The sequence below is a fragment of the Cariama cristata genome, unplaced genomic scaffold (genome assembly GCF_000690535.1).
Source record: "Cariama cristata isolate BGI_N322 unplaced genomic scaffold, ASM69053v1 scaffold23946, whole genome shotgun sequence".
Classification (NCBI taxonomy): domain Eukaryota; kingdom Metazoa; phylum Chordata; class Aves; order Cariamiformes; family Cariamidae; genus Cariama; species Cariama cristata.
The window spans coordinates 16,809-31,032 of NW_009620824.1; the positions used below are offsets into that span (position 1 = coordinate 16,809).

At 35.5% G+C, this 14,224-nt stretch overlaps 2 protein-coding genes across 2 annotated transcripts in view; one reads left to right on the forward strand and one right to left on the reverse strand.

The window, feature by feature from the left end:
* The window catches only part of GLMN (glomulin, FKBP associated protein), a 20,293-nt gene extending 15,289 nt beyond the window's left edge, over positions 1-5,004 (forward strand). Inside the window, exons 16-18 of the mRNA XM_009701737.1 lie at positions 3,150-3,273; positions 4,687-4,769; positions 4,897-5,004. Of these exons, the coding sequence (XP_009700039.1) occupies positions 3,150-3,273; positions 4,687-4,769; positions 4,897-5,004 (315 nt within the window). The remainder of the gene's footprint in view (positions 1-3,149; positions 3,274-4,686; positions 4,770-4,896) is intronic.
* An 825-nt stretch (positions 5,005-5,829) lies between these two features.
* On the reverse strand, positions 5,830-13,813 carry LOC104162902 (chromosome unknown open reading frame, human C1orf146). Its single transcript, XM_009701739.1, has 5 exons — positions 13,745-13,813; positions 11,671-11,764; positions 10,371-10,539; positions 7,488-7,566; positions 5,830-6,114 (listed from the first exon to the last, which is right to left on the reverse strand). The coding sequence occupies exons 1-5, from the start codon at positions 13,811-13,813 to the stop codon at positions 5,995-5,997; spliced, it is 531 nt and encodes a 176-aa protein (XP_009700041.1). The 3' UTR covers positions 5,830-5,994.
* Between the last annotated feature and the right edge of the window lie 411 nt (positions 13,814-14,224).

Consider the following 14,224-nt stretch of genomic DNA (forward strand, 5'->3'; position numbering starts at 1 on the left):
AACTGTGGTCTATGTACATAATTTTAGAGTATGTCACCATAAAATCATATCTCTATTAAGTATTCCCTTGAGAAAAAATATTTGTTGCTCTTGCTTATTTATTCGCTGGTATCCCTCAAGCCTCCAAGTGGATTTCTTTATTATAATAATAATACAAACCTTTGCAGTTCAAGAGATCCATTTTATTAATCTTCAGGCAAAATACTTTGTGTGCAATATGCTAAAAGTTGTTAGTATTAAGATTTCTCAGAAAGTATTTAATAATCATATTAAAATAGTTTTTAGCTGTGCAAAAAACCCAGTATTCTAGATTTACAGCATCTGTGCAGGTGCATGATAGGTCCATGTTAAAATCTTCTCTAGGTGTTAGCGTAAAAAAAATCTTGTCTGTAAGATCCATCTGCTGAAGTTACAAAAGGAATGGCCACATCCATCCAGTTTTCTGCAACATTGCTTTACCGGAAACAGAGAATGTTTTATGCACAAAGCTAGCTTGCCAGCCTAAACTGCCCACCACTGCAGTTTACCTACGTGTTTATTATAGGTATACCCCTTTACCTTCATTTCTCCTGTGTGTGGATGTTTGAATGTAGATATTTCAGAAATACTCTGCATATTAAACTTTGCAATATATTAACAAAATTGAAACTGCCCTTACGTATTTTACCCACATAATATTATGCTACCTCAGTTTAAAGCAAGATTTTGTAGCTTTAGTTGTAATCCCCACCTCTTTCTCTTCTGTTTTGTTTAGCTCTTTTCTGTCTGAAGCAGTCAGCAACATTTGTTAGTGGTAGATCAGTGCAAAGTGTATTTGTTATTCAACTGCTCTGTGGCTGTTCAGTGTAGTATATTATGATAGATCTGCTGGTTTTGTGTACAGTCAGTCCTGTCCACCTGCAGTTGACGGAAATGCCTTCTGGGATACTCGAGGGGAAACTTGTTTGGATTTCACAACTGGGTCGATATCTGAATTCCATATTCTAGCAGCTGATTTAGAAGTGCTCTGACTTGGATGGTGTCGCTACAGCATTGAAGAGCCAATGGAATTACTTGTGTTTAGCTTTCCGATTACATTCCAGTACTGAATGGCTACTTATTGTAATAGTAAATGCAACTTTTGTTGACTTTCAAATCATGTTCCACCGTTCCTCTAACTTATGTAGTTCAGGAGATTCTTATCCACTGTATTGTGTAGCAAACAAGTATCACCTGTCTCCTTAGTACTATATGTTTTGATTTTTGCATTAAAATATTTGTTTAAATTAGTGACAGTTTAAACAAAAATTGCTTTTCAATTTTAAAGTACAGTAAAGACTTTCTTGACTGGAATAAGCAGTATCATGGTCAGATGAATCTTCTAACCAGTGGATAAGTATCCTAAAGTGTTTTGTTGTTCTCCTCCAGTTCCTTGACTTTCTTTATGATTTGGAGTAATGGATTTCAGCATATCATCCTCTGTTTTCTAAAATACAGACAAAATTCTGATCTACTTTTAGAGCACTTTGAGATCTATGAATACAAAATTTGTAAGTGCCTAAGGATGTTATTAGCCTAAGTAGAATAATAGTAGTATAGCTTGCACTGATGACCAAAGCCATAATGAAAATGAATAGCAAAAATAGCTTTCAGTTGGTGCAGATCTATTTATCTATTTCATAATCTATTACTTATTTGTGTAATTAGTTAGTTTTGATAGACTATATCTGTTTCTTAGATTTAAGGAGTGATTACTATATAAGTGCTCACTCATTATGGTCCACTCAGTTTCATGTAAACGCATAGCTTTGTAAGAAAAGAGAGAATTCCTCTTTTACTATTAATATTTTTACATAGTAGCACACAATTGCTGTAACACTGTTGTCTAGGGACATTCTTTGTGCTAGGTACTACAGTTTGAGGAGAAAATAGCATCACTTCTTCTGAAGTTTTCCCTTAAATTTAAGCCCTGCCAGTTCTTCTTGACTTCCTCCCCGTCTCCCTTCATATAGTGCAACTGGAGCAGAAAGAAAATGCCTCTTTTCATGTTGGTTCAGATGTTTCGATTGCTGTGTAACAAGAACTTTCATTAATCAAGTTTAAAAATCAGTATTTTTCTGGAAAGTTATTTCTTCATTTTTAGCCCCATTCTGGTGGAAGTAATTACCGGTTTTCTTATTTGACCAGTTAACTTTGTGTCATTTAGCATTAAAATTTGGTGCATTTTCCACTGTAATCAACAATACTATTTAACATTGAGAATTCTTATTTTTATCATCCTTACTCTGCCCTTTGACGATACTGCCTGAAGGACGAGGTCTCATCAACAGCTCCTACATCTAAAGACACAAAAACTGCTTTGTTTTTGTTTCCTTCTACAGCAGTTTTGTAACTACAAGCTTGTAAGGTGCCATGGCAGAGAAGTTTTCCTCTTGTGCTGTGTAACCTTGAACAGGCTTTCTTCCGAGCATCTTCTCCTTGTACCTCTGGCTTCCTGAGTGCTGTTACTGTAAACTCCTTTCACCCATGCCAAACTGAGGAGAAGCTCACGCTCACTTTGGCTACTGTGCCTAAGGATGGGGTAGTAGCATATCCAGTAACATTCCTACGATGCTTTTGAAACTGAATGCAATATAGACAAAACCGTTATATATTTGGGAAGAATGACATTTATCAGAGCTTTCATTTGGCATAACAATACAGTGTTAATTCAGGAACATGAATTTAAATATTTGTTCCATTTTGTTGAATAATCTACAACTGCTATTTACTCTCTGTACAGATTCTAGCCTGAGAAATTGGCTAGTACTGACACCCCCCCCCAGCATATCAAGATCCTTTCAGCTTTGCTTACAAGAAAAGTTGAAAACGTGCATTTCCATTGCTGTAGTTTTCAGCCTACATACTAAGTTTGCTCAGCCCCTTTTTTTTAAGTGCTTCATTCTCCAATTTTCAACAAATAATGTAAGAGAGAGGAGAGTAACTTAAATATCCATCATGATGCTATTCATGCTTAAATGCATGAGTCTAAATCTTTTTTTCTTTTTTTCCTCCCAGCACAGAAGTGTATGTTATAAAGACTTGTCCAAAAACTTCTGCTTGAAAACTTAGCATTGCATGCAATGCTTCATTAAAACTAATTTGTAACCTTCTCTGTTCTGTTTGAATAGACTGGTGTATGGACCACACTTGCCAAGATTGAGCAAAATTTTTTAAAACCACTGCATGTAGGACTCAATATGTCAAAAGCGCACTATGAAGCAGAAATAAAGAATAAGAAAGAAAACAGAAGAGGTTAGTTGTTTTCTTTTTTTCTTAGCTTTGTTCATATTTAGAAACTTTGGAAATAAAGAATTGGTGAGTGCTGTGTAGATCATGTTTTATTTAACTGTTAACAATATTCTGAATTTCAAATAATGTAGTAGTTGCTGTATTTGATATTAATAATTACCGTAATTGGTCAGAAAAATCTGAACTTGTTTTGGCTCTCATCACATTTGTAAACCTTATGGAAGCCTGATAGAAATGTCACATGAAGACCTTCAAAGCTTATTCTGCATTCATACTTTTGATTTTAAGGTTAGACAGGAGCATCTAAGTCTCTCTGAATATATAGCCCTTGGTTTTCATACTAGGTGTGTGGGGAGGTTAACAAGAGAAGAAATAATTCACACAGCAAATTGGTGCTCTCTTAAAGCCTGAAGGATTACATTCTGGATTTTTTTTTTTTAATTTATTTTTAATTTGACACACAGAATCAGATTCTGCTCTGGGTTAAGCAGACACATTCCACAGGGCATAAGAACTGTAGCTGCTTTAGGTGATCTCTGTGTATGTCAGATCCTCTGCTCCTTTGTGGTCTCCAGTATAATTAATGCAGCCCAAGGAACTTGCTTCTGCTACTAAAAATGTCAGTACAGCTTTTTGCCGCTAGTCTTACCCTCTTCTGTTGTTGTAAACTATAAAAGCACGAGGCAGAGAAGGGGGATTTTTCTGAAGGCAACCTGTGAGTATCTTTCTAAAGGGAATCCTTTAAAATGAATGAGGAAGCTTTTTCTTTAAGTCCCTCTTAGATTTCTCTAGCCTCTGACAAAGCATAAAGAGATTTGAGTTTGGGAGAGAATATCTAACTTGCAACAGTAAATCATTTAGCCTTTTCCCCCAATGTATAATCTTTGCAAGCATTATGTTGAATTTCAGATATGTGGTCTGAATGTAAGGGGGCTTTCCCCTTAGTTTTCAGACTTGTCCTTGTAGTTTTGCCTGCTGCAAGTAATCTGCCTGAAATCGAAGCCTGCAGCCTTTTCTTAATAAAATAAGTATTTAATGTCTAGATTCATTAAGTCAAGCTAAAGAACCTCTTACTATCTCTCTAGATGTGGAATACTAAAAATGTATCAAAAATGACCAGATGTAGTAATTTTTTTCCTTTTAAGGAGCATTTTAGCTATATAAAATGGTTTTGAGTTGCTGATACTGCCTGTTTAGTAATGTAGTCTACATGTTATAGGAAGTATAGAGATAGCATCCAGCTCCAACTGTCTTCATCTTAAGGTTCAGCACCTTCTGTCCTGTGTTTGGTCAATCCCTACGTTTGTGGTTTTTAACAATTACTGTCTAGAAATGCTAATGTATTAAATCTCCTTTCCATTCTAAAAGTTACGTGAAACAGCAGCCTGATCTCAGGTTGGTTATTTTCTTCTACAGAGACACAAAGTCCTAACACAGTTTGTTCAGTATCTGTTAGTGGGGAAAAGATGCCTGCCATGACTACTGAAATGCAGCTTCAGGTGAGTTTGCATTTCCTTCAAAGTTATTCAGAAGTATTGAAATTTTCTTTTCAATCCAGAGACAAATGTACATGTACAGTGGGTAAAAAAAAAAATAAAAATTAACATTAATCTTTTGTCATTTCAGGTTTTACACTCGGCTCTCTTCACATTTGATTTAATAGAAAGTGTTCTAGCTCGAGTAGAAGAACTCATTGAAGTGAAAATAAAAGCTGTAATGGATGAAAATAGTTAGGTCAGCTGAAGTATTTGAATTAACATACTACTTACAAGACCATTTAGAACATGACACTTTAGTTGAAAAGGAGGCTACCAGCCTTTAAAGAAGAGCAATTTAGAGTGGCCTCTAGAAGAACTGCAATTGCTGCTCTTAAGTCTTGTTCCTGTTCTATTTTCTTTTGTTATTGTTGTATGTGATTACAGAGATGGCCTATTTGCTCAAGTACTCCTCTTCAGAATTTGATGCTTTTTCTTAGGTTTAGAAACTAAAAACAAGGGACTTTTTTTGGTTTTATGCTGTGGCAAGGAGGTATGGCTGTGCATTTATTTTTCTGTTAATTTTCAAAATGTGTTAAATAACAGCTGACTAGTGTTGTGAATTACAAAGATTTTTATAAAGTGACTGCAGAACCATTAATTAAAAACCACTGTTTAAGCACCAGGTATTTTTATTAGCAGCTTTTAATGTTGACAAACTAAGGTATAGACAGAGAGTAGTAGAATCACTATGGCAAAGCAAACCAGGTTTAAAGAAAAACACATCAACCTTGAGCCAAGATATTAAAACTTAGTAACACAACAGGTAACACGTGTGTTTAAAAAAGTCACTGTGTAAGATTTCATACATATACCTCTTTATGCATGGCAAACCTGTATTTTGGAATTGTTTTGATCATCCTTATCTTTAATGATAAAGTTTTCCTTAACATATATTAAATATTTTGGGAAATTATTATAAACAGATGAGCTCATAAGTTCAGGATCAAGTTAAAAATCAGGATGATTTTAGTATAGTGCAGTTAAACCACTTTTTTTTTTTCCCTTAGAATGCACGTTTGGTATAATGTATGCTATTTTTCACTGTATAGTTATTTAATATAAATTTTCATTCCAGATGCGTAAGTTGTATATAGTCTTTTGAAACATAACTGTATATTTAAGAACATTCTATATTTTGTTTAAAATGTAGCCACTCTATTTATGAATAAAAAACCCAAATACTAATTTAGTTACAATACAACTGGTACTCCTGAAGCATCTTCCAAACCGGACTGTTTTCTATTATTTGGGCTTTTGTCATTGCCATTTTGTAACGAATATCATCTGCTTGTGGCTTGGAAGTGATCTTAGAGGAAAGAAAAATATTATTAGTAGGAGATGGTAACTCTTAGGTAATAGAATATTCAATATCTTATTTTTCAAATAGTACAAATGTAAAATTATTCAGCAGTGAAATCTGAATCATGTTTTCTGAAGTAGATACTCGGGAATGAGGTACACAGAGGTGATTTGATGTATCCCTTTAGGTGCAAGACCAGTCGCAAAATAACCAGTCCTGTCAGCATTGCATCTGATTATCTGGATAGTATTTTAACAGGAGTTGGGTATGGTAGCTCCGGACTAGTTGGATGGTATCTCTCCCTTGGTCATGTCTGTTAACCCGCGGGCAAAAAAGTTCATGTTTTTTAGGCCCCATGCCAGTTAGGGATTTTCTGGCAAAAGATGAGGTCGTCAAACTGGCTTTGCACTGCATCAGTAAGAAATAATGTAATGGCAGCCAATAGATTTGTGGTATCAGCACTTCTTATAGGGCTGTGCTGTTGAAGTTTGGGGTAAACATTCTGAACAAGTAGAAAGCAAATTCAAGTTTATAGGATTGGCAGTAATCTTAAAAGCTTTTAGGTTAATGCTGTATTAAGAGACTCGGCCAGACATCAGTAGGTTCCATAAAAAGTTTAAGTACAGTGTTCAATGTTGTAATAAGTATTTAACAACTTTTGCCATATAATAAGTGAGATGTAGCTTACGCACTTTTAGAACGATACATACTCTGAATAGGTTAATGGTTATTATTTTGAGATGCCTATTTCAGGAAGGGATGAAATGTAAATTCATATTCGATTCCTAACATGTCATTCAACATGCACTTTTTATTTTTGGTACATGGGATGCTGCTAGTACTGTTATAGTTAGTATCTAAAGTTAGAATTTTCATGGAAAAATGTTCTTTAAAGAGGTTCAGTAAATAGATTTAATTAATAATGTGTTGATGCATACACGATACACTCACTAAGCTGTAGAAATAATATACTAGTATGTGCATCATTAAAAATCCAAAGTAACTAGAGTTTTCAGATTGGCATTTCTCTTTTAAGTTGATTTCATTACATATTTAGATCCCATGCTGGTTCTGGACTAGTAAATGAAGTGAAGCCATCCTAACTTAACAGTGGTAAATAAGAGCCCAGTTAGCTCTTGGATATCTAACTTGTCTTCATAGATGCTATTAACAGCTTTTAAAGTTACCTTTAACAATAGTTTAAAGACTCCGCTAAAGCATCACAGTAACAGTCCTACCTCAATCTATTACATGGATAGTGGTCAGTATGACCCAAAAAGTTCCATTAAGGAAAAATAAATATTTTATAGTTCTTGGCTTTTCCTGGCTAGTGTACTTCTGAAGAACTAGTGTTTTAAAGTATATGTAACCAGACTTACCTTAGCTATAGTTAGCATTAACTTAACAGTTTCAGCAGTATTATGAACTGGTACGATACGTAAATTACTACCCAGGAATCTGCACATCAAAATAAATTAAGGTTACTTTTAGAATGCACATTTAATTTGTTATGCCATGAAACTCAAAAAGCCTTCCCATATGATGTAAATTACTTCTTACTGTGCCTTCACCACTAGTACACAGAAGATTGCTTTTGTCTTTAAAGGCAACTGGAGAGTTCCTGCTGTTTGTATGGCCATCTGTCCTAGTTCTGTACCACTTGTTTAGGAGGGGTTTGGAGGGGCTCATTTCTTTCTCTAGGGCTCTTTCACAATCAATCAACACTTCTTGAGCATGTGTACATTCAGAGAGAACTAAACCCTCTTGTCTTACATTGTTGAAGACTGTCCCTTCTCAGTGCCAGTAAAAAAATGTTTGGGTTTTTTTATGGCTTTGGAAGACAACAGGGAAGTATCTAAAAACACTGTGCTAAAAACAGTTCAGAATTTGAACTAAATCTTAGTAGTGTGCTATCTAAATATAGCAATCTGTACATCAGATGCAATTAAGATAATGGGATAATTCTGCTAAGAATTTCATGCAAAGACTTGTTCATTCAAATAATTTAACCTAAAATTCATTCTCTTTCTATAATGTTATTCATATGCATGCATTCTTGAGAATGGAATCAGAAGATTTAAAATACTAGCATCAGTTGTCGTTCAATGCAGTCAGGGAAGAGATCAAAGCTTAGGCAAGCACAGAGGCTCTCCTTAAGACTTGTATCTAAAGTGTGTTGTAACAATGACAGGAAAGTTAGCATTGCTGCTGTTTTCTGTTGTAGAGCTAAAACATGACAGGGAGTTAACAACAAAGAATGAGGAATTTTAAATAATCAAAAATTTAATCCAAACAAAATGCCCAGCTGCTCAGTTGCATACTCCCCTGTGACCTCCCCTTGTGACGACCACCTGTTCTTCCTCGCAATCTGTTTGATTACTTGGCCTCATTCACATTAAGGCCCATGCTGCTGAGATACCTGATCTGAACTTGGCTGCCCAGTCTTCTCATAAGCAAAAATAAATATTACAGGCAATGTCATTCCCTAAGAGCAGGTACTCGGGTCACTGCCAACTTTGCTAAAATCTGATGCAGAAACTCTGGTTTGATTTATATTTAGGGATTAGGGAATTTGCTAATGCTAGCAATGGGCTAAGCAAAGCATGAATGCACAACAACTGCAACAAAGAAACAATTACATGTACTTACTTGGATCTATGAAAATCCATTTCTACCAATAGTTTGCTTCCAATTACAGCAGGTCTAAATTTAGTTTGTATTTTATTAATTTGATCAGTGGGTAGAATACTGACCATTAGAACACATGGCTGGTCTTTGCTCCAAGGTGTTTAAAAATTAACATACAGGTCTACTGAGGATATTAGTGGAATGCTTATTTGAGCTGTGATGATAAAGATTGCTTTTCTCCCACTGCCCCCATGATACACACAACCCTACATAAAGTATTCACGTTGCTGAACAACAATCCTATAATGTTAAGAATAATAAAAACATCCTTCCCCAATTGCAATAAAACCACAGATAAACAGAAAGAAACAGTAATACAGAAAGACCTGAAAATATCAGGGGACTTTGTTTTTTAACAAATCCAACAGGTGACAGAGAATATGGCACAAGTTTCAACCCCACCAATGCAAAAGCTCAGTCAGTGATTTACATATGATAGCAGAACTCCAAGCTGCCAGGTAGTAAAAAAGCACATGCATCTAAAATACACTTGTGCCTTGTCAACATCAATTTGGTATGGCCTGCAATGACAAAACTATTATTTTTAATAAAATTACTGACTTGTCAAATGGAATACATTTTCAAAATGTCACATTTTTTAGTGATCAACATATGCACGAAATCCATTGTAGGTAACCACAAAGTAGATTGAGAATTAGCATTGCCATCAGCCGAACAACATGTTCTTGCTGAATGGTGGCAGAGCTTTTCAGACCTCTCATGAAAATTCATGGAATTTTCACAAATGGGTAATAGATTTCCTACATTTCATCCCATACACTCCGCTACTCATCAGCATTTGGCAGTGCGCCCAGGATTTAACGAAACTGGTGCTGGTTTCGAGGAGGTAAAGATCAAAGACTCCATTAGAATAGTCACTTCTTTGATGTCAAGAGTGAAAATCAACTGCAGTTAGGCCTACTGTACCTACCAGAAAATAGTTTTGACTACAAGTATGAAGCACAGTCTGATAACTGTTGTCAGCAGGTATGTACTAAAACATGCACGTTTTCAGGCTTCATCAGAAATCACAGACAGTTTTAAACAAACCAGTTTTAATGTCCAGTTTTATACTTTTGGTGTAAAATAACACTCATTATTTCAATTGTTCTAGCTCGGTATCATAGACACTGTTTCAACTAAGCAGATTTTAAAAGCTGGTAAAGAATCTGTACTTTACAATAAAGCCTCTTCTCATGAAGGAAACTTGCCTGTTCTGTTTTGAAAATGACCATGAAAAGATGTCGACAGAGCTAAGAAAATTGCTTAATTTTCCAGTTCAAGAGAAAACTTTAGAAAGAATTGTATTACATAGCCCTAAAGTGATTGAAAGGGATGTTATTTGCTGTTTTGAGGAACATCCTCTTTTGTTACCTATGACATGTCAGATTGATTCACTTAGTATTCTTTTCATTTGCCATTAATAAACATATGCTTTAAATAATTTTCCAATGTGCTAGCAAAATAAAATTCATATTCCTGAAAAGAATTCCTAAAATAATATACCTGAATCTAGGACTGCTACTTCATTTCTTCTGAGCAATAAAAAGTTTGGTTTGATGTTGAAATCATACCTTCTCTGAATCCTAAACATGACATTCCATTCTTCTGGTCCATGAAGAGCAGCTGACAAAACCAAAAAGCTGTTCCGATGAATATTTATGAACTTCTGAATTCTTTTGGAAAACTGTTCTTCCCCTGTCATAAGCAACTCTTGAGTGTCTGACAGTATAAATGCAACACCTATTGAAGACATTGATGTAAATGTACATGTCATGGCAGTAATGTGATGAAGTTCTCACCACAAACCAGGAAGCTGAATTCTTTTTCAACCATTAGTTTAAAAGGTGATGGAACAAAACACATGAATTAATTTACATATCTTGACACTGAAATGCAATCATGAGATTTGGCCAGTGATGACTAGTAAATTTAAGATAAAACTACAAATAGCTCGGAGGTTATTTTCTACCATAACATCAAAAAAAAGCCCAGCTGTTCACACTCAAAAGTACAGATACCTGAATGCCTTTGAAAGCACGTGCTTCAGGAACAAGCAACTGCTATAATGGAATGAATTTAGAGCAAATGCAGACTGATTGAAGAGCTCAGCAAGTACCGTTTCTAAATAAGATAAACACACCTGTAACATCTTAAAAATTAGCTAAACTATCTACCATGAAAAATGAAATTGTAACCCCGTAAACTAAGTTATTCTGAAAGGGAAAGTTAAGAAGGCTGAAGTTTAGGAGACTTAGCAATAGAGGCTACAAAATACTAGGCCAATGTGTGCCTTGTTAGTCCTTATAGTTGAGGAAAACTTCAGATAAAGGATCTTGTCTACCTATCTAAAGTGCTGCTCTAAAAAGGAAGGATAGATATTTTGTTTGCAGTTACAGTGATTTCCTAATCAAACCTGGTCAAAGATTCCTTTCCCTAACTCCTCTGCTACCACCAGGTCTGCAAACTCAACTTGGAAGATGAAAGCCAAGGGCCTTGGTTCACTCTTGTGTTTACAGCCATGAATACTAAAGATCATGATGGCTGTCTTACATGGTAGTGGCACGCAACGTGTTTGCTCAGTTATAACCATAAGAACAATTTACTAAAAGTTCAGCTGATGATCACCAAATCTAATGTAGCTGTTCTACAATATGCCGCAAAAAAAGTAGAAAACCAATGAAAATGTTTCATCCTCAAAGTTCTCTGCTCTATCCTCTGATTTAAATGCCATTACAGCACAGCTCCTTCCACTATGGCACGACATTCCAACAAGGCAGCGTTCAGTCAGTTCACTGTAGCCTACAACAGGGCCTGATCTTGTACTGCATTAGAGTTTATGAGTCTAAAAGCATAAACTTCAAAGTACTGTACCAGAAAGAGAAAAAATCACGGATCCAATCTCCACCGATTCTGAATATCGAACTCGGTGTTGTTGCCTCTGTAGAATTGTAGAAATTTCATGATTCTAAATAAATTTTAAAAGGTTATTTTTAAAATAATTTTTCAGCCAACAAGTTAATGACAGAAATATTCTTAAAACATTGCCTAAACCATTATAGATAGAACTTTAGCATCATTTAAAAATATTTTTTATTCCACTTGAGATAAAAAAGTAGTAAAATGTTAATTAAACTTTTTCAGTTAATGAAATTTTGAAATATTTGCATTGGAAGTTATCAAACATTGAATGACAATTTTGGACGCATACATTCTGTTTGCCTCAGGAAACTCTTGCATAATACATAAAGAAGCTCAAACATTTTACAGTTTTTTTTTGTAAGATGTGCTAAAGGAGGATTTGCAGAAGTGAGGAACATACAGTAGTGTGTTTCTATGACTCCGGTTAATTAGACTGCATTATTTTCACAGATGTCAGCATTTCATTTGGAAGATAGTTCAGAAAATCTGTATGGGGCATGATTTTCTTTAAAGCTTTTTGACAGAATCCAATTACTCAGAAAAACTAGAATATTGCACTATGCAACATAATCATCTACAGAATAGAGGGGGTTTGGACATACTTTTCAGCATGCAAAAAGCATTTCTGCAGTATGTTCTACAGAAGGTGCTCAAACACACACATTTTAAAGATTAAATTACTGAACCCTTTTTAGCTAAAAACATGTTGTTTAACCTACCATTTAAAATGTAGCCAACCTGCCTATGTAGGGAAGTGTTGTGATTTAGTGGAAGAGTACAAAATAAAGTCAGGGTAGCAAATGAACGCTGAAGGAGACAGGAACCAGAAATGTTATGCTTTCAGTTGGCCTGGAAAGGGAACACTCAATGACAGCTGCTTATGAGATACAACTACAATTTTGGAAAAACTCTCTGCTTCAAAGCCACTGCTAACAGTGAATTATTTAATGCACAAATATAAGTTACAGCTGTGAGAAAAGGATAGCTGCACAGGGAAAAGAGAAAGCTCATGACCAGAACTGATATAAAGCACTACATTTGTAAAAGAAAAGCCATCTTAGATTTGTATTTGGCTGTTTCCATATCTTTGCTCACTGGGGAGTCCTTACTAACAGCAGTAGTTTTGAGTAGAGCTGGGGCTCTTATTAATAGGAGCAAGTTATGCTGGTGTAGCTGGTGAGATCACTGCCCTCCAATACCTCTCACCATATTATGGATTAAGTTGCTCTTGAAGCAGTTCTCAAACTGAAACAGCTTGCAGGTTGTCATTCCAAGACAAGCAGGCAAATAAGAACAGGCTTTAAACTGAGGTGATTTGGGAATTTCTTCAACATCATTCACCCATTTATACAGCAGAGATGGGGTGATAACCTTGTCAGCCAAGCTAGCATAAGATACCCTTACTTGTGAATCAAAGCCCTCTTGCCTTTAAATTCTTTCCAGCTGGCATGAAATTGGCCTCAGCTGCAGAAACTAATTACCAGCTCCTTGACATACCCTTTCACTTCACTGAGGAACACAGCCTAGGCTTCTGATATTAACAGATATAAATATATGTTGATGTCTGTAAGACTCACTATTTTAAACTCAATTGCACATTTACTGAGTAATAGTCAGCTCCAATATCAAACCCAATGTTGATACTGTATAGTAGAACATAAAGGGTTTAGGGAGAAATTCAGAAAATTAAAAACAGTTCTGATGGAATTATTTGTAGTGCTAATTGAAAGCAGCATGAATGCTGTGCAAAAATGATGAGTCAGGAGGACAATCCTAAAGCAGTGTAACTCAGAATAGCAGGTGGCAAGAATACTAAATAGGTACAGACATAGCTAGGAGAAAAAACACACACACAAAAAGACCCAGTACCACAGTAGAAACAACTTCAGACTACTATCATTGTTTTATCCTCAAAAAACTATATTAATTGAGATTGCATAAAATATTTCCACGTATAGAATATAGGAAATGCCTCTTTAGTTTTTCTTAGTGAATCAGATGCTGCTTTTGACAAGTAGTATTGTACCTGCAGAGCTGTACTCATAATAACTGTTGTTATCCATCTTGACTGTTCCTGCCCACCACTTTCTGACATTTTTTTCCAAGGGTTTAACGGCTCTGCAGTGAAATCTCAGGTGCCACCTTCTGAAAAGCTTGGAAAAAGAAAGATGACAAATATTACCTGCCAATTAAAGAGGTGAAATGTTTAAGGGACATGGATCCATTAAAGATCTGATTAAAAATGAGGGCACTGCCCTGTTCTCTAAAATGTATACCCACTACCACTGAACTAATTTTAAGATTGCAAAGAATGTGCATCTCAAAGCTTCCTCTAAAAGGCATAACAGGGAGAGCAGCATAATGATAAATGACTCCAGAAAAACATTCCTAAAAGCACTTAGAATGGCTAAGGAACATTTGCCCAATTTTCAAAGGCCACACTTTTCACTGTGCACCTTTAACACAAAGATACTCCTTAGAAGACTGCCCCAGGCCCCCTGCCCAG

What these genes read in the sequence shown, in the direction of transcription:
- LOC104162902 (XM_009701739.1), bottom strand. Translation starts at nt 13,813, where the DNA reads ATGTCAGAAAGTGGTGGGCAGGAACAGTCAAGATGGATAACAACAGTT. An exon ending in ATGTTTAGGATTCAGAGAAG is followed by an intron (nt 7,567 to 10,370) that starts GTATGATTTCAA and finishes TTTGATGTGCAG; the next exon opens with ATTCCTGGGTAGTAATTTAC. An exon ending in TAATGCTAACTATAGCTAAG is followed by an intron (nt 6,115 to 7,487) that starts GTAAGTCTGGTT and finishes CTTTCCTCTAAG; the next exon opens with ATCACTTCCAAGCCACAAGC.